The following is a 23,843-nucleotide window of genomic DNA, read 5'->3' as shown; positions in this document are numbered from 1 at the left end:
CTTCACTTCCTTGGATTTTACGTGTTTCTTAACTAATAGCATAACCCCTCCTCCCTTCCTATCCTGTCTATCCTTCCTGTACAAATTGTACTCCCCAAATTCCAGTTCTGCATTCCTTATTTCAGTGTAACACCACATCTCTGATAATCCCAGCAATATCTGCCTTTGATGTTTTGAGCATCTGCCTTTGATGTTTTACCTCAAATTCATCAAATTTATTTACCAAACTCCTAGCATTGGTGTGGATGCAAGTATACATGCACCTGTTCCTATTCTTAGCTACCCTAACACAACCCATGTGTTTACTTGTACTGCAATGACTCCCAGCAGTCTCTGAAATACCCTGAATCTTGTTTTCCAGGCTGAAGCTCATTCCAATTACATCTTTAAGTAAATCCCACATCATACACTGTGATCACAGTCACCTAGTGGTTCCTTTATCTGCAAATTCTTAATGCATTAATAATCTCTGGTGATAATGAGATCAAGAGTATTGCTCCCTCTGGTTGCCCATCGAAAATGTTGCTGTAGAAAACAATCCTTCAATAAATCCACAAAAGTCTTGCTAGCATGCACAACTGTTCATTTTACTCATCGGAGTCATTAGGCCTATAGCATACTCCTACTTTCATTTTCCCTTTCCCAGTGTTTATGTTACACCACACAGACTCAACATTGCACTGTCTACCCTTGTCAACTGGATGCACTTCCTTAGATTTTATGTGTTTCTTAACTAACAGCATAACCCCTCCTCCTCCCTGCCTATCCTGTCTGTCCTTTTTGTACACATTGTACTCTTCAAATTCCAATTCTGCACTGCTTATATCTATGTGACACCATGTCACTGATATCCCCAACAATATCTGCCTTTGATGTCTTGATCAGCACTTCAAATTCATCAATTTTATTTACAATATTTAATTAAGTAAGTAATTAATTTAATTTATTAAGTAATTAATTTTATTAAGTAAGTACATGAGTTGTGTTAGGGTAGCTAAGAATAAAAACAGGTGCAGGTATACTTGCGTGTACACCAATGCTAGGAGTTTAGTAAATAAATTTGATGAATTTGAGGTATTGCTCAAAATATCAAAGGCAGATATTGTTGGGATATCAGAGACGTGGTGTCACACAGATATAAGGGATGCAGAACTGGAATTTGGGGAGTACAACGTCTACAGAAAGGATAGACAGGATAGAAAGGGGGGGGGGGGTTATGCTATTAGTTAAGAAACACATAAAAACCAAGGAAGTGAAGCCAGTCGACATCACTGGACAGTGCAGTGTTGAGTCAGTTTGGTGTGACATAAGCATTGGGAGATCAAAATTGAGAGTAGGAGTGTGCTATAGGCCTAATGACTCTGATGAGTATAATACGAAACTGTACAGAGAAATAGAGTGGGCCAGTAAATCAGAGAGTCTTATAATGGGAGATTTTAATTTCCCAGATATTGACTGGAATTTGGGGGCTGGTCACTCAAACACTAGCAGGGCTTTTGTGGATTTATTGGATGATTGTTTTCTACATCAGCATGTTCGGGAGGCAACTAGAGGGAGTAATACTCTTGATTTGATTATCAGCAGTGATTCTTCATGCACTAAGAATCTGCAGATAAATGAACCACTAAGTGGCAGTGATCACAGTGTGCTGAAGTGGGATTTACTCAAAGAGGTAACTACCATTAGGGGTAAAGGGAAGTGTTATTGCTTCCGTAAAGGCGACTACGATGGACTGAGACAGTATTTAAATTTTGTACAGTGGGACCAACTGATGATGTTACCAACAGCGAATTCAAAGTGGGAAGCATTCAAAGAATTAATCTTGGAAGCTGCTAGGCGTTACATACTAACTAAGAAATATTGTTAAGGTTTAGGCCAAAATGGATGTCGGATGGACTGGTGGGGCATATGGCAGGGAAGAAAAATGCATGGGATACTTACAAATTAACACATGACACAGAAGCCTATGATAGATACAAGTTGATATGCAACCAAGTTACAAAGGAGGTTAGGCAGGCGAAGGCAGACTACGAGAAATCCTTGGCAAGGGATGCAAAGAAAAACAGCAAAGAGTTCTTTACTTATGTAAACTCTAGAAGGAAAGGGATGAATCAGATTGGTCCACTTGATATTGATGGTTCAACTGTTGATGACCCTGCTCAGGTAGCTAACAAACTAAATGAATATTTTGCATCGACATTCACACATGAGGAGTTATTCAGCAAGGGGAATGCCAGAGGTGTATTTAACTCTAGCAGTAAGCTACAGAATCTTGAAATAACTGGGAGTAAAGTGGAGGAGAAACTGTTGAAGATAAACACAAGAAAGGCACCCGGGGTGGATGGGATCTATCCAGTTATATTAAAGGAGGCAGCAAAGGTAGTAAGCAAACCCTTAGCCATAATTATGAGAGCTTCCTTGGACACAGGGGAGGTACCCATAGACTGGAAATGTGCAAATGTGACCCCATTTCACAAAGGAGGATCAAAGGCTGACACAAGTAATTATAGACCTGTGAGCTTAACTTCTGTTCCAGGAAAATTAATGAAGGCACTGGTTAAAGAAGCACTGCAGGATCATTTAGACAAGTCTTCAGTTATAACTCGGACACAGAATGGTTTTGTTAAGGGGAAGTCTTGCCTGACCAATTTTATTGGATATTATGATGCAGTCACAAAAGAACTGGATGCAGGGAATAGCTTTGATATTATATACTTGGATTTTAGAAAGGCTTTTGATACTGTTGCACATGGAAGACTGCTACACAAATTGGAGCAGTGTGACATTGCAGGCAAATTGCTGCTATGGATAAAGGGGTGGTTGAGGGGGAGAAGACAGAGAGTGGTAATCAATGGACACTGCTCATCGTGGACTAATGTTATTAGTGGAGTCCCTCAGGGCTCAGTGTTGGGTCCATTATTGTTTTCTGTATTTATAAATGATATTGATGATGGTATATCAAGCTTAATGTCCAAGTTTGCAGACGATACAAAGGTTGGCAGGGTTGTCAAGGACACTACTGACACTATGCTGCTGCAACAGGATCTGGAAAGGTTGAGCAGATGGGCTGAGAGGTGGCAAATGAAGTTTAACATTGACAAATGTAAAGTACTACACATGGGAAACAGCAGCCCCAGAGCAACGTATCAACTCTGTGGTACTACACTGACAGTGGTAGAGAATGAAAGGGACTTGGGGGGTGGTTGTGCAGGCAGATACGAAATTCTCTGAGCAGTGCAGACGGGCTGCAAGAGTAGCTCAGGGTGTATTGTCAATGATATATAGGAATTTTTCTAGCAGGGATAAGGAGGTGATTATTCCCTTGTATAAGGCAATGATCAGGCCACACCTAGAATACTGTATACAGGTCTGGAGGCCTCATTTCAAGAAGGATGTAGAGCTGCTGAAACTAGTACGGAGAAGGGCAACAAGATTAGTGAATGGAACAAAGGGGTGCTCTTATGAAGAAATTAAGTTTTGCAAATTACAGTGTCTGTAGACTAGGCACCAGCGAGGTGATCTGATAGAGGTGTATAAAGCCTTGAATGGTTTGAGCATGCTCAATGCTGATGGGATTCTTCCTCTTGCTCAGAATAATCACCTGAGAGGGCATAAATTCAAGGAAAGACAGATGTAGGATAGACGTGTGGAAATTTGTCTTTAGCCAGCGGGCGGTTGGTTGGTGGAACAGACTTCCATCCCTTGTCGTGGAAGTTGATAGCCTAAATAAGTTTAAGGCTCAGCTGGACAGGTATTTCGAACTAACAGAGGGGTGAAGTGGGAGTGGTTATTTTTTATTTATTTATTTATTATTATTATTATTATTTTTTTTTTTTGGCTGATGCTGCATAAGCTTGCTTTCTTGCGTCAAATGCCTCTACTAATGCTATATTTCCAGCATTAGTAAACATGCAAATACATATACACTTGTTCTTACTCTTAGTTACTTTAACACGGCCAATGTATTTACTTTTTCCATGATGACTCCTAGCAGCTCTTGAAGTCCCCAGGAACTTGCTCTCTAGGCTGCTGCTCATTACAATAGAAGAAGTGCAACAATCACTTTTGCCTCTGCCTGCAGCTATTGTTAATCATTTAGTCTGCAACTCCCTCCAAGTTAGCAGTTTTCGGATCCACCTACCGCTGCCTCGATAGCATCAGGAAATATTTTTGCACCCTTTCTATTTAAATGTATCCCATCCCTGTAGAAGCAGTCTCTCCTGTTAGCTACACAAACAACGAAGAAAAAAATTTTACCTTGTGAGTCTTGCACAATCTCTCCGGGGCAGAATTTATTGAAAAGGCTCTCATCATATACTCCGTCCTATCATGTCTGGGAAGAATTGCAGACACTTTCATATTTAACCCTAACACGCGACTTTTTTTCAGCATTGACCTGTACTTGTTAAGTTTAGCATTAGCATTAATAGAGGCACATGATGCAAGAAAAGAAGCTTATGCAGCATATTTTTTTAAGGGAGTAAAATGTGTACATTGTACTCCCTTAAAAAAAAACTTCCACTTCACACCTCCGTTCGTTCGAAATACCTGTCCAGCTGAGCCTTAAATTTATTTAGACTATCAACTTCCACCACAAGGGATGGAAGTCGATTTCACCAACCAACTACCCGCTGGCTAAAGGCAAATTTCCGCACATCTATCCTACATCTGTCTTTCCTCAATTTGAATTTATGCCCTCTCTATGCCCTCCATTACTCTGAGCAAGAGTAAGAATTCCATCAGCATTGATGGGAATGTTTTGTTGTTTAGGAGCATTAGCAACTAAGGCCATATTGCTCCGGCGATATGCAATGGTCAATCCCTGACCTTTCCGCATCCTTCTTATTTGGTGGTCATGGGCTCGAACCCCGATATAAGCAAGAAGCGTGTGGTACACACTGCTGGTACTTGTTAAGTAACTCTGCAGATCTCTTACTCTTAAGGTCATTAGTGCCAACGTGTACAACAATATCACCTTTTGTGCCCTTAAAAGAAGATATCTGCCCTACAATGTCATCAATCTTTGCAGCTGGCAGACATACCCAGGTCCTTTTCCACCTATCCTCTTTGCATAATATATTCCCCGTCTCCCTGACAACAGAGTCACCGACAATAACTGAAACAACACCCACCGACAAGGTCAAGAGTATTACGCCCTCTAGTTTCCTCCTAAACATGCTGGTGTAGAGCACAATCATCCAATAAATCCACAAAAGCCTTCCTAGTGTGTGAGTGACCAACCCATAAATTCCAGTCAATATCTAGGAAATTAAATTTTCCCATTATAAGACACTCTGATTTACTGGCCCACTCTATTTCTCTGAACAGTTGTTCATTATACTCATCAGAGTCATTTGGACTATAACACACTCCTTCTCTTAATTTTACTTTTCCAGTGCTTATGTCACATCAAACTGACTCAACACTGCACTGTCCAGCCATGTCGACTGGATGTACTACCTTGGATTTTATGTGTTTCTTAACTAATAGCATAACCTCTCCTCCCTTCCTCTCTTGACTATCCTTACTGTACACATTGTACTCCCGAAATTCCAGTTCTGCATTCCTGTTATCTGTGTGACACCACATCTCTGATATCCCAACAATATCGGCTCAAGGGGTAGAATTTTTTTCAGCCTGGTCTGTACTTGTTAACAGGAGAGACTGCTTCTACAGGGATGGGATACACTTAAATAGAAAGGGTGCAAGAATATTTGCTGATGCTATCGAGGCAGTGTTAGGAGGGTCGGCAAACTGCTAGACTGGGGGGATACAAGAACTAATAGATTAACAGTAGCCACTGGCAGAGGAGAAAGTGATTCTTGCACTGCTTCTATTGGAATGAGCAGCAGCCTAGAAAATAAGATGCATATTTTAGAGACTGCTGGGAATCATTGGGGTACAAGTAAACACATGGGTTGTGTTAGGGTGGCTAAGAGGAAGAGCAGGTGCATGTATACTTGCGTGTACACCAATGCTAGGAGTCTAGTAAATAAATTTGATGAATTTGAGGTATTGCTCAAAACATCAAAGGCAGATATTGTTGGGATTTCAGAGATGTGGTGTCACACAGAAATAAGGAATGCAGAACTGGAATTTGGGGAGTACAATGTCTACAGAAAGGATAGACAGGATAGGAAGGAAGGAGGGGTTATGCTATTAGTTAAGAAACACATAAAATCCAAGGAAGTGAAGCCAGTCGACATTGATGGACAGGGCAGTGTCGAGTCAGTTTGGTGTGACATAAGCATTGGGAGATCAAAATTGAGAGTAGGAGTGTGCTATAGGCCTAATGACTCTGATGAGTATAATACGAAACTGTACAGAGAAATAGAGTGGGCCAGAGAGTCTTATTATGGGGGATTTTAATTTCCCAGATATTGACTGGAATTTGGGGGTTGGTCACTCACACACTAGCAAGGCTTTTGTGGATTTATTGGATGATTGTTTTCTACATCAGCATGTTCGGGAGGCAACTAGAGGGAGTAATACTCTTGATTTGATTATCAGTAGTGATTCTTCATGATTAAGAATCTGCAGATAAATGAACCACTAGGTGGCAGTGATCACAGTGTTCTGAAGTGGGATTTACTCAAAGAGGTAACTACCATTAGGGATAAAGGGAAGGGGTATTGCTTTCATAAAGGCGACTACGGTGGACTGAGACGTATTTAAATTCTATACAGTGGGATCAACTGATGATGTTACCAACAGCAAATTCAAATTGGGAAGCATTCAAAGAACTTATCTTGGAAGCTACTAGGCTTTACATACCAACTAAGAAATATTGTTCAAGGTTTAGGCCTAAATGGATGTCAGATGAACTAGTGAGGCATATGGCAGAGAAGAAAAATGCATGAATCCTTGAACGAGAGTTTCCTGTGTGGATGTGCCTTTCTGCCGCTACTGGAACAGAGAAGTTTTTTCTGATTTATTTTCTGCTTTATTAGTTTAAATTGACATATTAACTTATTTCTAGAGTAGCTTTATATTCCTATTTACGGTACTTGTGACCATTCCATACAGAAATCAATTCCCTTGTGATACCTGGTCAGCAACTGCTAACAAATCAGAACAAGTTAAAGTAACTTAGATAGAGATTTGTAGGTATTACTTAGTATCGGAAAGGGTATCAAATACACGTGTTTAGCGTTCATAAACAGCCGCCATTGTTACGTGAAAATTAATCAGTAAATCTATTAATCTTGTCGAACTTCATTGGCAATTAAATTGTACTTTTAACTATACATATAACCAGTTAGGTTGCGGAACATAAATAAGTAGTAAAAATAAATAATTAATACATAACTTGATACGGAAGTTATATAAAGGGACTTCGTAGATAACACTCGTTACTGAAACGCGATACAGCATATCCGGAATTCGATAGCATTAGCTTTGTATAGTATAGTGCATAATATAATATTGTCAATTAATCAGTAGATCTATTAATCTTGTTAAACTTCATTGTCAATTAAATTGTTCTTTTAACTAAATATATATAACGACTTAGAGTACAAACGTAACAAATAATTAATACATACTTGATACGGAAGTTATATAAAGGGAACTAGATAACATTCGATACTGAAAAATCAATATAGCGTTATAACTGTGTTAAGATACAAGTTTAAGGTTTTAATTTTGTTCTGAAATTGTAATTTTACTGACATTTAAATCGAAATCATGACTCTGACCAGAGCAGCAAAGCAAAAGGCTCAAGCTAATGGGAGTGCTGTGATTCGGGGGAGAAGTGAGGGGGGGCAGTTGCCCCCTGACTCACAGCCTTTTAAGATGCACTGTTTGCTTGATGTTTGCGGAGCAATCGGGTACGGGACATGATACTGCCATGGGGGATGTCTTTGTGTGTGCACGATGCGAGGAGTGCAAGGAAATTAGGCGACAACTCGGCGTTGTTATGGGCCTATATGAGACCTTGAAGGACAGGGTGGATGCCCTCGAAGGAAATAAATTGAGGGGCCCATCAAGCTCTCAGCTGCCCACATCAACGCCAGAGCTTGCACTTGGTCATCTTGCAACACAGAGGCAGCCCCCAAGGCAGAATGCGCTGGTCCAACAGGAACTAGTAGTTGTTGGTGACTCTAGTGTCAGGGAATCGGGGAACATGCTTTGTAAAAAGGATAGCTGGAACAGGACCAGGGTATGTCTGCCAGGGGCAAGGGTTGATGACGTTGTAGAGCAGATATCATCTTTTAAGGACACAAAAGGTGATATAGTTGTACACGTTGGCACTAATGACATTAAGAGTAGGCGACCAGCGGAATTAATTAACAAGTACAGGTCACTGTTGAAAAAAAGCCATGAAGTAGGGTTAAATTTGAAAGTGTCTGCAATTCTGCCCAGACACGATAGGAGGGAGTATATGATGAGAGCCTTGTCGATCAATTCGGCCCTGGAAAGATTGTGCAAGGCTCAAGGGGTAGAATTTTTTTCAGCCTGGAATGTACTTGTTAACAGGAGAGATTGCTTCTACTGGGATGGGATACACTTAAATAGAAAGGGTGCAAGAATATTTGCTGATGCTATCGAGGCAGTGTTAGGTGGGTCGGAAAACTGCTAGCTTGGGGGGAGACAAAGACTAATGGATTAACAGTAGCCACTGGCAGAGGTGAAAGAGATTCTTGCACTGCTTCTATTGGAATGAGCAGAAGCCTGAAAAACAAGATGCAGGATATTTCAGAGACTGCTGGAAGTCATTGTGATACAAGTAAACACATGGGTTGTGTTAGGGTAGCTAAGAATAGAAACAAGTGCAGGTATACTTGCGTGTACACCAATGCTAGGAGTTTAGTAAATAAATTTGATGAATTTGAGGTATTGCTCAAAACATCAAAGGCAGATATTGTTGGGATATCAGAGACGTGGTGTCACACAGATATAAGGAATGCAGAACTGGAATTTGGGGAGTACAATGTGTATAGAAAGGATAGACAGGGGAGGAGGGGTTATGTTGTTAGTTAAAAAACACATAAAATCCAAGGAAGTGAAGCCAGTCGACATTGACGGACAGGGCAGTGTCGAGTCAGTTTGGTGTGACATAAGCATAGGTAAATCAAAATTGAGAGTAGGAATGTGCTATAGGCCTAATGACTCTGATGAGTATAATAAGATACTGTACAGGGAAATAGAATGGGCCAGTAAATCAGAGAGTCTTATAATGGGGGATTTTAATTTCCCAGATATTGACTGGAATTTGTGGGTTGGTCACTCACACACTAGCAGGGCTTTTGTGGATTTATTGGATGATTGTTTTCTACACCAGCATGTTCGGGAGGCAACTAGAGGGAGTAATACTCTTGATCTGATTATCAGTAGTGATTCTTCATGCATTAGGAATGTGCAGATAAAGGAACCACTGGGTGGCAGTGATCACAGTGTGCCGAAGTGGGATTTACTCAAGGAGGTAACTACCATCAGAGGCAAAGGGAAGGGTTTTTGCTTTCGTAAAGGCGACTATGATGGTCTGAGACAGTATTTAAATTCTATACAATGGGACCAACTGATGATGTTACCAACAGCAAATTCAAAATGGGAAGCATTCAAGGAACTAATCTTGGAAGCTACCAGGCTTTACATACCAACCAAGAAATATTGTTCAAGGTTCAGGCCTAAATGGTTGTCAGATGAACTAATGAGACATATGGCAGAGAAGAAAAATGCATGGGATACATACAAATTAATGGGTGACATGGAAGCCTATGATAGATATAAGTTGGTCTGTAACCAAGTCACAAAGGAGATTAGGCAGGCAAAGGCAGATTCTGAGAAATCCTTGGCAAAGGACGCAAAGAAAAACAGAAAAGAGTTCTTTACCTATTTAAACTCAAGAAGGAAAGGGATGAATCAGATTGGTCCACTGGATGTTGATGGTTCAACAGTTGAGGATCCTGCTCAGGTGGCTAACAATCTAAACGAGTATTTTGCATCTACATTCACACATGAGGAGTTATTCAGAAAGGGGAATGTCGTAGGTGAAGTAAACATTGGCAGTGAGCTAGATTATTTTCTAATAACTGAGAGGAAAGTGGAGGAGAAATTGCTGAGGATAAACATAAAAAAGGCACCAGGGGTGGATGGGATCTATCCAGTTATATTAAAGGAGGCAGCAAAGGAAGTAAGCAAACCCCTAGCCATAATTATGAGAGCTTCTTTGGACTCAGGGGAGGTACCCATGGACTGGAGATGTGCAAATGTAACCCCAATTCACAAAGGAGGATCAAAGGCTGACACAAGTAATTATAGACCTGTTAGTTTAACTTCGGTTCCAGGAAAATTAATGGAGGCACTGGTTAAAGAAGCACTGCAGGATCATCTGGACAAGAATTCAGTTATAGCTCAGACACAGCATGGTTTTGTTAAGGGCAGGTCTTGTCTGACCAATTTGATTGGATACTATGATGCAGTCACAAAAGAACTGGATGCAGGGAATAACTTTGATATTATATATTTGGATCTTAGAAAAGCTTTTGATACTGTTGCGCATGGAAGACTGCTGCACAAATTGGAGAAGTGTGGCATTGGAGGCAAATTGCTGCTATGGATAAAGGGATGGTTGAGTGGCAGAAGACATAGAGTGGTAATCAATGGACACTGCTCAACGTGGACTAATGTTATTAGTGGAGTTCCTGAGGGTTCAGTGTTGTGTCCATTGTTTTCTGTATTTATAAATGATATTGATGATGGTGTATCAGGCTTAATGTCCAAGGTTGCAGACGATACCAAGGTTGGCAGGGTTGTTAAGGACACTACTGATACTATGGTGCTGCAACAGGATCTGGAAAGGTTGAGCAGATGGGCTGAGAGGTGGCAAATGAAGTTTAACATTGACAAATGTAAAGTACTACATATGGGAAACAGTAACCCCAGATCAACGTATCAACTCTGTGGTACTATGCTGACAGTGGTAGAGAATGAAAAGGACCTGGGGGTAATTGTGCAGGCAGATATGAAGTTCTCTGAGCAGTGCAGACGAGCTGCAAGAGTAGCTCATGTTGTCTTGTCATTGATATACAGGAATTTTTCCAGCAGGGATATGGATGTGATTATTCCCTTGTATAAGGCATTGGTCAGGCCACACCTTGAGTACTGTATACAGGTCTGGAGGCCTCATTTCAAGAAGGATGTAGAGCTGCTGGAATGAGTACAGAGAAGGGCAACAAGATTAGTGAATAGAACAAAGGGGTGCTCTTACGAAGAAAGGCTTAAGTTTTGCAAATTACAGTGTCTGGAGACTAGGCACCAGCGAGGTGATCTGATAGAGGTGTATAAAGCCTTGAATGGTTTAAGCATGCTCAATGCTGATGGGATTCTTCCTCTAGCTCAGAAAAATCACCTGAGAGGGCATAAATTCAAATTGAGGAAAGACAGATGTAGGATAGACGTGCGGAAATTTGCCTTTAGCCAGCGGGTGGTTGGTTTGTGGAATAGACTCCCATCGCTTGTTGTTGAAGTTAATAGCCTAAATAAATTTAAGGCTCAGCTGGACAGGTATTTCGAACGAACGGAGGGGTGAAATGGGAGTAGTGGTTGTTTTTTTTTTTTTTTTTTTTTTTTTTTTTGGGCTGATGCTGAATAAGCTTGCTTTTCTTGCATCATATGCCTCTACTAATGCTAATGCTAATGCATGGGATACTTACAAATTAACACATGACACAGAAGCCTCTGATAGATACAAGTTGATATGCAACCAAGTTACAAAGGAGGTTAGGCAGGCGAAGGCAGACTACGAGAAATCCTTGGCAAAGGATGCGAAGAAAAACAGCAGAGTTCTTTACTTATGTTAACTCTAGAAGGAAGGGGATGAATCAGATTGGTCCACTTGATATCGATGGGTCAACTGTTGATGATCCTGCTCAGGTAGCTAACAAACTAAATGAATATTTTGCATCGACATTCACACATGAGGAGTTATTCAGCGAGGGGAATTCCAGAGGTGTATTCAAGTCTGGCAGTAAGCTAGAGAATCTTGTAATAACTGAGAGTAAAGTGGAGGAGAAATTGTTGAAGATAAACACAAGAAAGGCACCTGGGGTGGATGGAATCTATCCAGTTATATTAAAGGAGGCAGCAATGGAAGTAAGCAAACCCTTAGCCATAATTATGCGAGCTTCCTTGGACTCAGGGGAGGTACCCATGGACTGGAGATGTGCAAATGTGACCCCAATTCACAAAGGAGGATCAAAGGCTGACACAAGTAATTATAGACCTGTGAGTTTAACTTCTGTTCCCGGAAAATTAATGGAGGCACTGGTTAAAGAAGCACCGCAGGATCATCTAGAAAGACTTCAGTTATAGCTCAGACACAGCATGGTTTTGTTAAGGGAAAGTCTTGCCTGACCAATTTGATTGGATACTATGATGCAGTCACAAAAGAACTGGATGCAGGGAATAACTTTGATATTATATACTTGGATCTTAGAAAGGCTTTTGATACTGTTGCACATGGAAGACTGCTGCACAAATTGGAGCAGTGTGGCATTGGAGGCGAATTGCTGCTATGGATAAAGGGGTGGTTGAGGGGGAGAAGACAGAGAGTAGTAATCAATGGACACTGCTCATCGTGGACTAAATGTTATTAGTGGAGTCCCTCAGGGTTCAGTATTGGGTCCTTTATTGTTTTCTGTATTTATAAATGATATTGATGATGGTATATCAAGCTTAATGTCCAAGTTTGCAGACGATACGAAGGTTGGCAGGGTTGTCAAGGACACTACTGACACTATTCTGCTGCAACAGGATCTAGAAAGGTTGAGCAGATGGGCTGAGAGGTGGCAAATGAAGTTTAACATTGACAAATGTAAAGTACTACATATGGGGAAACAGCAACCCCAGAGCAACGTATCAACTCTGTGGTACTACACTGACAGTGGTAGAGAATGAAAGGGACCTGGGGGTGGTTGTGCAGGCAGATATGAAGTTCTCTGAGCAGTGCAGACGGGCTGCAAGAGTAGCTCTTGGTGTATTGTCAATGATATATAGGAATTTTTCTAGCAGGGATAAGGAGGTGATTATTCCCTTGTATTAGGCAATGGTCAAGCCACCCCTGGAGTACTGTATACAGGCCTGGAGACTTCATTTCATGAAGGATGTAGAGCTGCTGGAACGAGTACAGAGAAGGACAACAAGATTAGTGAATGGAACAAAGGGGTGCTCTTACGAAGAAAGGCTTAAGTTTTGCGAATTACAGTGTCTGGAGACTAGGCAGCAGCGAGGTGATCTGATCGAGGTGTACAAAGCCTTGAATGGTTTGAGCATGCTCAATGCTGATGGGATTCTTCCTCTTGCTCAGATTAATCACCTGAGAGGGCATAAATTCAAATTGAGGAAAGACAGATGTAGGATAGATGTGCAGAAATTTGCCTTTAGCCAGCGGATGGTTGGTAGGTGGAACAGACTTCCATCCCTTGTTCATGGAAGTTGATAGCCTAAATAAGTTTAAGGCTTGGCTGGATAGGTATTTCGAACGAACAGAGGGGTGAAGTGGAAGTGGTTATTTTTTATTTATTTATTTTACTTTAATTTTTTTGGCTGATGCTGCATAAGCCTGCTTTCTTGCATCAAATGCCTCTACTAATGCTAATGCTAACTCTGCCAGCGGCTATTGTTAATCTATTAGTCCATGTATCCCCTGCCCAAGCTAGCAGTTTTCCGATCCACCTGACACTGCCTCGATAGCATCAACAAATATTCTTGCAACCTTTCTATTTAAGGTGTTTCCTATCCCTGTAGAAGCAGTCTCTCCTGTTAATAAGCACAGACCAGGCTGAGAAAAATTCTTCCCCTTGAGCCTTGCACAATCTCTATAGGCCGAATTGGTTATAACATTGGATCGTCATCATGTTTGTTTTTTTATGCGCATTTAATAAAATTATATTCTTAATCTCATCTCTCTATTTATTATTTAGCCTCATTATTTCTGCATTAAATATATTAAAATAAAACTTTCTAGATAACTGAAAAATCGAAATAGCGGCATCGTGAATTCCCGAAGTTGACATTATTCTGGAAGTCTACTGTATTTAAAATAGCTTTTATTTTCAAAGAATGTCTACTCCAGCAGACGATGATTCATGAGAGATTATAAAAGCATGTCTTGGTAAGATACTTTGGTAAGATGGGTATTGGTAAGATACTTGAAACGTCACCTTGATGTAGTGTTTAGGCAAATAGCTTCCTAAACAATACAGTCAGTCCTCGTATAGCACGATAGTTGTGTTCCTGGAAACCCTCGTGCAATGCAAAATCATGAAATATAAACAATAGGCCCTATAGGAAAAATAGGGATAGGTGCCGACCACCCAAGATTGAAACCATTTGTAACCAAAACATTACCAACCACAATAAATTATCATAATAAAATACAAAAGTATTTTATTACGACTATTACGTAGTAAAATATTGCTAATGCTTTTGCTTCTATCGTAAGCAAACTTGTTTTTGTTTGATTTTCTATCCAAACAGATGACAGCCGTTCCATCTCTTCCAATTCTTTGTGTCTTAATCTAATGGATTTTAATTACACTTTGAGTTGTTCCTGCTATGAAAGTTGTTTTTATTTTCTCTGCATTCTTTGTAATTCGCGTCATTGCCTCATTTAGGTCTGCAGCACATGCAATATCACATGGTCTTTCATTTCACTCAAAGAGTTTTACAATTTCATATTTTTTCTCTATCGACAGAGGCGGACTGACCATAAGCCTTCCCGGGGAAATCCTGGTGGCCGGAGGCCTGTGTGATTTTTGCCATAAACACTAGTATGAGGCCACTACAAATTTTCCTGAGTGGGATTTTTTACCCAGTCTGCCTCTGTTTATCGATATTGCTTTTCTTTTTCTTTCTGAATCTGTAGTGTCTTCACCAGGACGCTTCCTTTTCACACCTTTCAAGTATTTTACTCATTTTTAGGGAATAAAGCCCAATTACAAAATGAGGAGGCACGCTTGATAAACAAAGCTGCACGCGTGTAGCAACTGAATAAACAACACTGTAAAGGCAGAGAGAGACACACTATGAACACCTCACTGGCTCATATTTTATTAAAGCACATTTCTGGGGGTTACTACCATAAAACAATAAAAACAATTTCCAGTTGCATTCCTGCTAGTGGAATCTGTTATAAACTGGTAGTAAACTCGATCTAATTGCATTTGCGATAAAAGTTTTGGTTTGAGCATGCTCAATGCCAATGGGATTCTTCATCTTGCTCAGAATAATCACCTCAGAGGGCATAAATTCAAATTGAGGAAGGACGGATGTCGGATAGATGTGCGGAAATTTGCCTTTGGCCAGCGGGTGGTTGGTTGGTGCAACCGACTTCCATCACTTGTTGTTGAAGTTAGTAGCCTGAACAAATTTAAAGCTCAACTGGACAGGTATTTCGAACGAACAGAGGGGTGAAATGGGAGTGGGGTTTTTTTTTTTTTTTTGGCTGATGCTGAATAAGCTTGCTTTCTTGCATCATATGCCTCTACTAATGCTAATACCGATAGCTGGAATTGTGTGGGGTTTTGCGTTATTATGGTGAAATATGTTTCCCCCTTCACCGATATAAAAAATAGAAAAACATTTTCAGAATCTTCTCTCTGTTGCTATCGCGTTGCATTCAGTTGGGGTGATTCCGCATTCGACTGCCATTTCTTGTAAACACAAAGGCGAATCATGCATAAGCGAATTTGGTTCGTGTTATATACGATATCGTTCCCCTCTTTATAAATCGTGTATGATCGAATTCGTGTAGTGTAAACACGTGTTATACGAGGACTGACTGTATTATTAATATCACATGGTATAAAAGTGGTATCAAATATAGTAATAATAATCTTAACTTGTGAAGGATTTACCCATTGATTGCTGGAACGAACTTCCATCGGTCATTGTACAAGTTGATAGTTTAAAAAGATTCAAGGCAGAACTAGACAAACAGTTGGAATGAATGGATAGGTGAAATGGGAAGGTTTTCTTTTTTTTTTCTTTTCTTTTTTTTTTTTTTGGCTGTTGCTATATAAGCCTGCTGTCTTGCATCATGTGTCTTTACTAATGCCTATGCTAATTTCACAATATGAGATGTTACAATAATGATGCCAATGTACAAATTTCAGGTTATCTTAAAAATTCAACTATGTAGTAATGGTACAAATGCATTAAGTAATGTCACTGTTTGAGGCTTTCTCCCCTAAAATAATCAGTCCTAGTTAAAAATGCTAAAGCAAATAAATCCCTGATACAATGGACAATTTTAAGCCTAGTTTTTGAGTCTATGAATAAATATTAGTAAAGAATTATCATTTCATTGGCAAAATCAAAAAATTTCATGCTTAAATTTTAATTAAGCATGACTTTTTAATTGAAGTAATATCGTCAAATGTAGTTCAAGGTATTTTCCTATGAGATTGACTCACATGCAATCCACAAATGTAATGAAATAATGTGAAATTCAGTGTACTCATTTTATACACCGATGAGCCAAAACATTATGACCAGAGAGTTGTTAAGCAAATCGAAGCAACTGCAGGTGAACTACGGTGTGCGCGCAGGTTGGGACACAGTATAAAAAACCCCTGATACTGAGCTCTGTTAATCAGTGTTACTCTTGTTCTTCAGATGAGAAAGGCAGCGGACTTAAGTGAGTTTGACTAAGGCCAAATTGTAATGGTCAGATGACTGGGTCAGAGCATATCCGAAATGGCATGGCTGGTGGGGTGCTCAAAGTCAGCTGTGGTTAGTGGTCCGAGGAGGGGGAACCCACAAACCACTAGCAAGATATTGGATGACCACGGCCCATTGATGCTCGAGGTGAGCGAAGGCTCTCCTGGATGGTATGTGGCAACAGAAGGGCGACTGTGGCACAACTCGCCAATAATTGGAATGCTGGTGATGGGAGTAATGTATCGCAACACACAGTACATCGAACCTTGCTGAAAATGGGGCTGCATAACTACAGGCCACTCCGAGTGCCCATGCTAACTACGGTTCACCGGCGACAGTACCTACAATGGGCACGCGAGCATCAAAACTGGACCTTGACTGGTTGGAAGAAGGTCGTCTGGTCCGATGAATCCCATTTCCTGTTGCACCGTGTAGATGGCCAGGTATGTGTGCATCGTTTACCTGGGTAGTGATGGCACCTGGATGCACAGTGGGACGAAAACAAGCTGGTGGCAGTGGTGTCATGCTTTGGGCGATGTTCTGCTGGGATACCCTGGGTCCAGTCATCCAGGTGCCGGGCACTCTGATGTCTACCACACGACATAGCACAAGAACCTTACATTTAAAAAAAATCTCAGGCTTGCCCGAAACATAGAAAATACGCAGCGATAGGAGAAACCCCAGGAGCCGTTAGACCCTCAACACACCTTACACCTTACCTAAACATCATTGCTGACCAGGTACACCCTTTCATGGCAACGGTCTTCCCCTCTGGGGGTGCCATCTTTCAGCAGGATAATGCTCCCCATGCCACATCGCCTGGAATGTTCAAGACTGGTTCACGGAACACGAGGAAAACATCCAAGTATTGTCCTGGCCTCCAAATTCCCCAGACATCGATCCCATTGACCATCTGTGGTTTGTGTTGGAACAGCAACTCCAATCTGTGGGATCTCAACCATGGACCTTACAGGAGTTAAAGGATCTGCTGGTTACGTGTTGGTACCAGATACCACAAGACATTTAGAAATCTTGCAGCGTCCATGCCTCACCGGGTATGAGCTGTTTTGGCTGCATGTGGAGGACCACATCATATTAGGTAGGTGGTCATAATGTGTTGGCTCATCGATGTATTTATATTATAAACATCTCACCGTTTCTAGGGCTTCAAAGAAATCAGACATCACTCCTCTGCTTGAACTGGACAATGAACCAAAAGTCTTTCGTGTTGGTAATTCAAGCTCTGAAAGCTAATTAAAAAGAAGCATGACATACATTAGTTATATAATGTAAATTATATAAACCAAATACAGATGTTTTCCCTAATCTTTATATTTTTTTAGAAGGGTTGGAAATGGGGGAGACACGGGAATCTATCTTCCTAAAATTATATATATATATATATATATATATATATATATATATCATTTGTTAAGCTCTGAAAAGCCATTTATATCACTGATTTTGATAGACAAATTCACACTGAATTCTGTTAGAATTTAGAAATGATAAAAACAGCCAAATGTGATAGTAAATTTTGCTAATTAAATTAACCATATTAAGAAGTGCCACATTAAAAAAAAAATATATATATATATATATATAAAGAATATGAAGTAAAAGGTAATATGGAGATAATATACAGTAATGTAGTCAGTAAAAATTTAATATCAGCATTTAATTACTGATGATTTGTGCTTTTTTTTTTTTTTTTTTTTTTTTTTATTATATACTATTATTTATAAGAAATACAACTTTGGAACATTACATATATTTTGTCAACATTGCGCAGTGCAGTATTACAAGTTTTTAGTATCTGTAAGAAACTGGGAATTTCACCAGTACGGAGATAAGAAAATAAAACATTTACAATAAGTACCATGGTGTTAATGTAGTATTGACTACATTAACTACTTTGTATTTATTCACTACTTTTACTCAATAATGACAAATTCATGACTATACAAATTATTTTTTTGTAAATTATATAGCAAAACTAGAGAAATCTGGACTCGAGAAAATTGGTTCTTATTATTACATAAAGGAAGAAATTTCCTCTGTAAAAATATGATATACAAAAGTGGAAATACTGATTGATGTAAATATTTTCAAGTAAAGTTGTAATTAAAATAAACAAGAAAATTTATTCACAGTTCAGTAATATCAGTTACATATATATAGCACAAAATATAATGAAAAATAAACCCTTTTATGAAAAGGGGTTCGAACCTATTGGTAACTCTTTAGGAGGCTTCCGGATCAGCTAGTGTATAATCTTGCTACCTTTACTCTGCCAGATAGTGACTGGAGGGAGTCTGAGTAGTGTGCATGCGGGAGGCACTGTCAAGGCCATGTTATGTCAATGATCTGGGTATATTCTTACCATGTGTACACCATATCCAAAAATTTCATTACTTCACACAGCATGTCTCCCCAATTTTTCTTACTATTGAATACATCATGAATTGTCAAATAAATAGAGTAAGCTTATCTGCAAAAAGATCTAAACCTCCCGAACACTTCCTAGTTAATTTCACAAATATATGTGGTCTCAATTCTAATCTCAATGATCTCCATTTCCACTTGCAGTCTGCCAAACCCAGTGTACTTTTTCTGACAGAATCTCAGTTATCGGTTCATTCAAATACTGCTCATCTCAGTTGCCCAAATTATTCACTGTATGATTCCTTTCGCCTGAAAGGTGGTACTTACGCATATGCCTGTTCCGATATTCCCTGTCAGAGAATTGATAATTTGGATTATCCTCTCTTCGATCTTCTCTGGCTAAAAATCTCTACGTCACTGTGTCAAATTCATCTGTTGTCTCTACCGTTCTCCCAACTCCACTAATCATTTGGAGCTCTTTGACTTCTCTTTGCAACTTCACTTTCTCCAGTCCAACTTTCCTAACAGTGAGGTAATTTTCCTTGGTGATTTGAATATTCACAACTCCAGGTGGCTTCTGTTTTCTAGTCACACCGACCCAGCTGGTTGAGATGCTGAGGCTTTTTCAATTTCTAATGAACTTGCACAGATTGTTCATTTACCTACAAGAATACCAGACAATCCTAACCATACAACCAACATCCTTGATCTCTTTCTCAGAAACAACCTTCTAAATACATGGTCCAAGTGAGTGGTCCTTTATGTCCCTCAGATCACAATTTGGGGATGGTCTCTTCTCCAATGGAGCCTATATCTCATGGCTATTCCCAACCTCGTATTGTTTGCCATTACTTAACAAGTACAGGTCACTGTTGAAAAAAAGCCGTGAATTAGGGTTGAATTTAAAAGTGTCTGCAATTCTGCCCAGACACGATAGGAGGGAGTATATGATGAGAGCCCTGTCCATCAATTCGGCCCTGGAAAGATTGTGCAAGGCTCAAGGGGAAGAATTTTTTTCAGCCTGGTCTGTACTTGTTAACAGGGGAGATTGCTTCTACAGGGATGGGATACACTTAAATAGAAAGGGGTGCAAGAATGTTTGCTGATGCTATCGAGGCAGTGTTAGGTGGGTCAGAAAACTGCTAGATTGGGGGGATACAAGGACTAATAGATTAACAGTAGCCACTGGCAGAGGTGAAAGTGATTCTTGCACTGCTTCTATTGGAATGAGCAGCAGCCTGGAAAATAAGATGCAGGATATTTCAGAGACTGCTGGGAATCATTGGGGTACAAGTAAACAGATGGGTTGGGTTAGGGTAGCTAAGAAAAAGAAGAGGTGCATGTATACTTGCGTGTACACCAATGCTAGGAGCTTAGTAAATAAATTTGATGAATTTGAGGTATTGCTCAAAACATCAAAGGCAGATATTGTTGGGATTTCAGAGACGTGGCGTCACACAGATATAAGGAATGCAGAACTGGAGTTTGGGGAGTACAACGTCTACAGAAAGGATAGACAGGATAGGAAGGGAGGAGGGGTTATACTATTAGTTAAGAAATACATAAAATCCAAGGAAGTGAAGCCAGTCGACATCGCTGGACAGTGCAGTGTCGAGTCAGTTTGGTGTGACATAAGCATTGGGAGATCAAAATTAAGAGTAGGAGTATGCTATAGGCCTAATGACTGATGAGCTTAATAAGAAACTGTACAGGGAAATAGAGTGGGCCAGTAAATCAGAGAGTCTTATAATGGGGGATTTTAATTTCCCAGATACTGACTGGAATTTGGGGGCTGGTCACTCACATACTAGCAAGGCTTTTGTGAATTTATTGGATGATTGTTTTCTACATCAGCATGTTCGGGAGGCAACTAGAGGGAGTAATATTCTTGATTTGATTATCAGTAGTGATTCTTCATGCATTAAGAATCTGCAGATAAATGAACCACTAGGTGGCAGTGATCACAGTGTGCTGTGATCACTGCCACCTAGTGGTGATCACAGTGTGATATTATATACAGGGATTTACTCAAAGAGGTAACTACCATTAGAGGTAAAGGGAAGGGTTATTGCTTTCGTAAAGACGACTACGATGGACTGAGACAGTATTTAAATTCTATAAAGTGGGACCAACTGATGATGTTACCAACAGCAAATTCAAAATGGGAAGCATTCAAAGAACGTATCTTGGAAGCTACTAGGCTTTACATACCAACTAAGAATTATTGTTCAAGGTTTAGGCATAAATGGATGTCAGATGAACTAATGAGACATATGGCAGAGAAGCAAAATGCATGGGATACATACAAATTAACACGTGACACAGAAGCCTATGGTAGATACAAGTTGATCTGTAACCAAGTTACAAAGGAGGTTAGGCAGGCGAAGGCAGATTACGAGAAATCTTTGGCAAGGGATGCAAAGAAAAACAGCAAAGAGTTCTTTACTTATTTAAACTCTAGAAGGAAGGGGATGAATCAGATTGGTCCACTTGATATCGATGGGTCAACTGTTGATGATCCTGCTTGTGTAGCTAACAAACTAAATGAATATGTTGCATCAACATTCACATATGAGGAGTTATTCAGCGAGGGGAATGCCAGAGGTGTATTCAACTCTGGCAGTAAGCTCGAGAATCTTGCAATAACTGAGAGTAAAGTGGAGGAGAAATTGTTGAAGATAAACACAAGAAAGGCACCTGGGGTGGATGGGATCTATCCAGTTATATTAAAGAAGGCAGCAAAGGAAGTAAGCAAACCCTTAGCCATAATTATGAGAGATTCCTTGGACTCACGGGAGGTACCCATGGACTGAAGATGCGCAAATGTGACCCCAATTCACAAAGGAGGATCAAAGGCTGACACAAGTAATTATAGACCTGTGAGTTTAACTTCTGTTCCAGGAAAATTAATGGAGGCACTGGTTAAAGAAGCACTGCAGGATCATCTAGACAAGACTTCAGTTATAGCTCGGACACAGCATGGTTTTGTTAAGGGTAAGTCTTGCCTGACCAATTTGATTGGATACTATGATGCAGACACAAAAGAACTGAATGCAGGGAATAACTTTGATATTATATACTTGGATCTTAGAAAGGCTTTTGATACTGTTGCATACATTGGAGCAGTGTGGCATTGGAAGCAAATTGCTGCTATGGATAAAGGGGTGGTTGAAGGGGAGAGAAGACAGAGAGTGGTAATCAATGGCCACTGCTCATTGTGGACTTATGTTATTAGTGGAGTCCCTCAGGGTTCAGTATTGGGTCCATTGTTTTCTGTATTTATAAATGACATTAATGATGGTATATCATGCTTAATGTCCAAGTTTGCAGATGGTATGAAGGTTGGCAGGGTTGTCAAGGACGCTACTGACACTATGCTGCTGCAACAGGATCTGGAAAAGGTTGAGCAGATGGGCTGAGAGTTGGCAAATGAAGTTTAACATTGACAAATATAAAGTACTACACATGGGAAACAGCAACCCCAGAGCAAAGTATCAACTCTGTGGTGCTGCACTGACAGTGGTGGAGAATGAAAGGGACTTGGGGGTGATTGTGCAGGCAGATATGAAGTTCTCTGAGCAGTGCAGACGGGCTGCAAGAGTAGCTCATGGAGTATTGTCAATGATATACAGGAATTTTTCCAGCAGAGATAAGGAGGTGATTATTCCATTGTATAAGGCAATGGTCAGGCCACACCTAGAGTACTGTATACAGGTCTGGAGGCCTCATTTCAAGAAGGATGTAGAGCTGCTGGAACGAGTACAGAGAAGGGCAACAAGATTAGTGAATGGAACAAAGGGGTGCTCTTACGAAGAAAGGCTTAAGTTTTCAAAAATTACAGTGTCTGGAGACTGGGCACCAGCGAGGTGATCTGATAGAGGTGTATAAAGCCTTGAATGGTTTAAGCATGCTCAATGCTGATGGGATTCTTCCTCTAGCTCAGAAAAATCACCTGAGAGGGCATAAATTCAAATTGAGGAAAGACAGAAGTAGGATAGATGTGCGGAAATTTGCCTTTAGCCAGCGGGTGGTTGGTTGGTGGAACAGACTGCCATCCCTTGTGGTGGAGGTTGATAGCCTAAATAAGTTTAAGGCTCAGCTGGACAGGTATTTTGAACGAACAGAGGAGTGAAGTGGAAGTGGGTTCTTTTTTTTTTTTTTGGCTGATGCTGCATAAGCTTGCTTTCTTGCATCAAATGCCTCTACTAATGCTAATGCTAAAAGTTGAGCAGATGGGCTGAGAGGTGGCAAATTAAGTTTAACATTGACAAATGTAAAGTACTACATATGGAAAACAGTACACTGACAGTGGTAGAGAATGAAAGGGACCTGGGGTGGTTGTGCAGGCAGATATGAAGTTCTCTGAGCAGTGCAGACAGGCTGCAAGAGTAGCTCATGGTGTATTGTCAATGATATATAGGAATTTTTCCAGCAGGAATAAGGAGGTGATTATTCCCTTGTATAAGGCAATAGTCAGGCCACACCTAGAGTACTGTATACAGGCCTGGAGGCCTCATTTCAAGAAGGATGTAGAGCTGCTGGAACGAGTACAGAGAAGGGCAACACGATTAGTGAATGGAACAAAGGGGTGCTCTTATGAAGAAAGGCTTAAGTTTTGCAAATTAAAGTGTCTGGAGGCGAGGCACCACCAGTGATCTGATAGAGGTGTATAAAGCCTTAAATGGCTTGAGCATGCTCAATGCTGATGGGATTCTTCCTCTTGCTCAGAATAATCACCTGAGAGGGCATAAAATCAAATTTAGGAAAGACAGATGTAGGATAGATGTGCGGAA

At 40.3% G+C, this 23,843-nt stretch overlaps 1 protein-coding gene across 2 annotated transcripts in view; it reads right to left on the bottom strand.

The window, feature by feature from the left end:
• LOC150081157 (synaptic vesicle glycoprotein 2C-like) overlaps window positions 1–23,843 on the bottom strand; it is a 218,364-nt gene that overhangs the window by 84,654 nt on the left and 109,867 nt on the right. For both annotated transcript variants that reach the window (XM_090382062.1, XM_090382063.1), the window contains exon 8: window positions 17,820–17,915. In XM_090382062.1, coding sequence (XP_090238188.1) covers window positions 17,820–17,915 — 96 coding nt within the window. The remainder of the gene's footprint in view (window positions 1–17,819; window positions 17,916–23,843) is intronic.

Source organism: Mastigoproctus giganteus, chromosome 9 (genome assembly GCF_048544385.1).
Source record: "Mastigoproctus giganteus isolate SK-2022 chromosome 9, ASM4854438v1, whole genome shotgun sequence".
Taxonomy (NCBI): Eukaryota; Metazoa; Arthropoda; class Arachnida; order Uropygi; family Thelyphonidae; genus Mastigoproctus; species Mastigoproctus giganteus.
The sequence above is the reverse complement of the archived record's forward strand: the minus strand, read 5'-3'. Positions and strand labels throughout refer to the sequence as shown.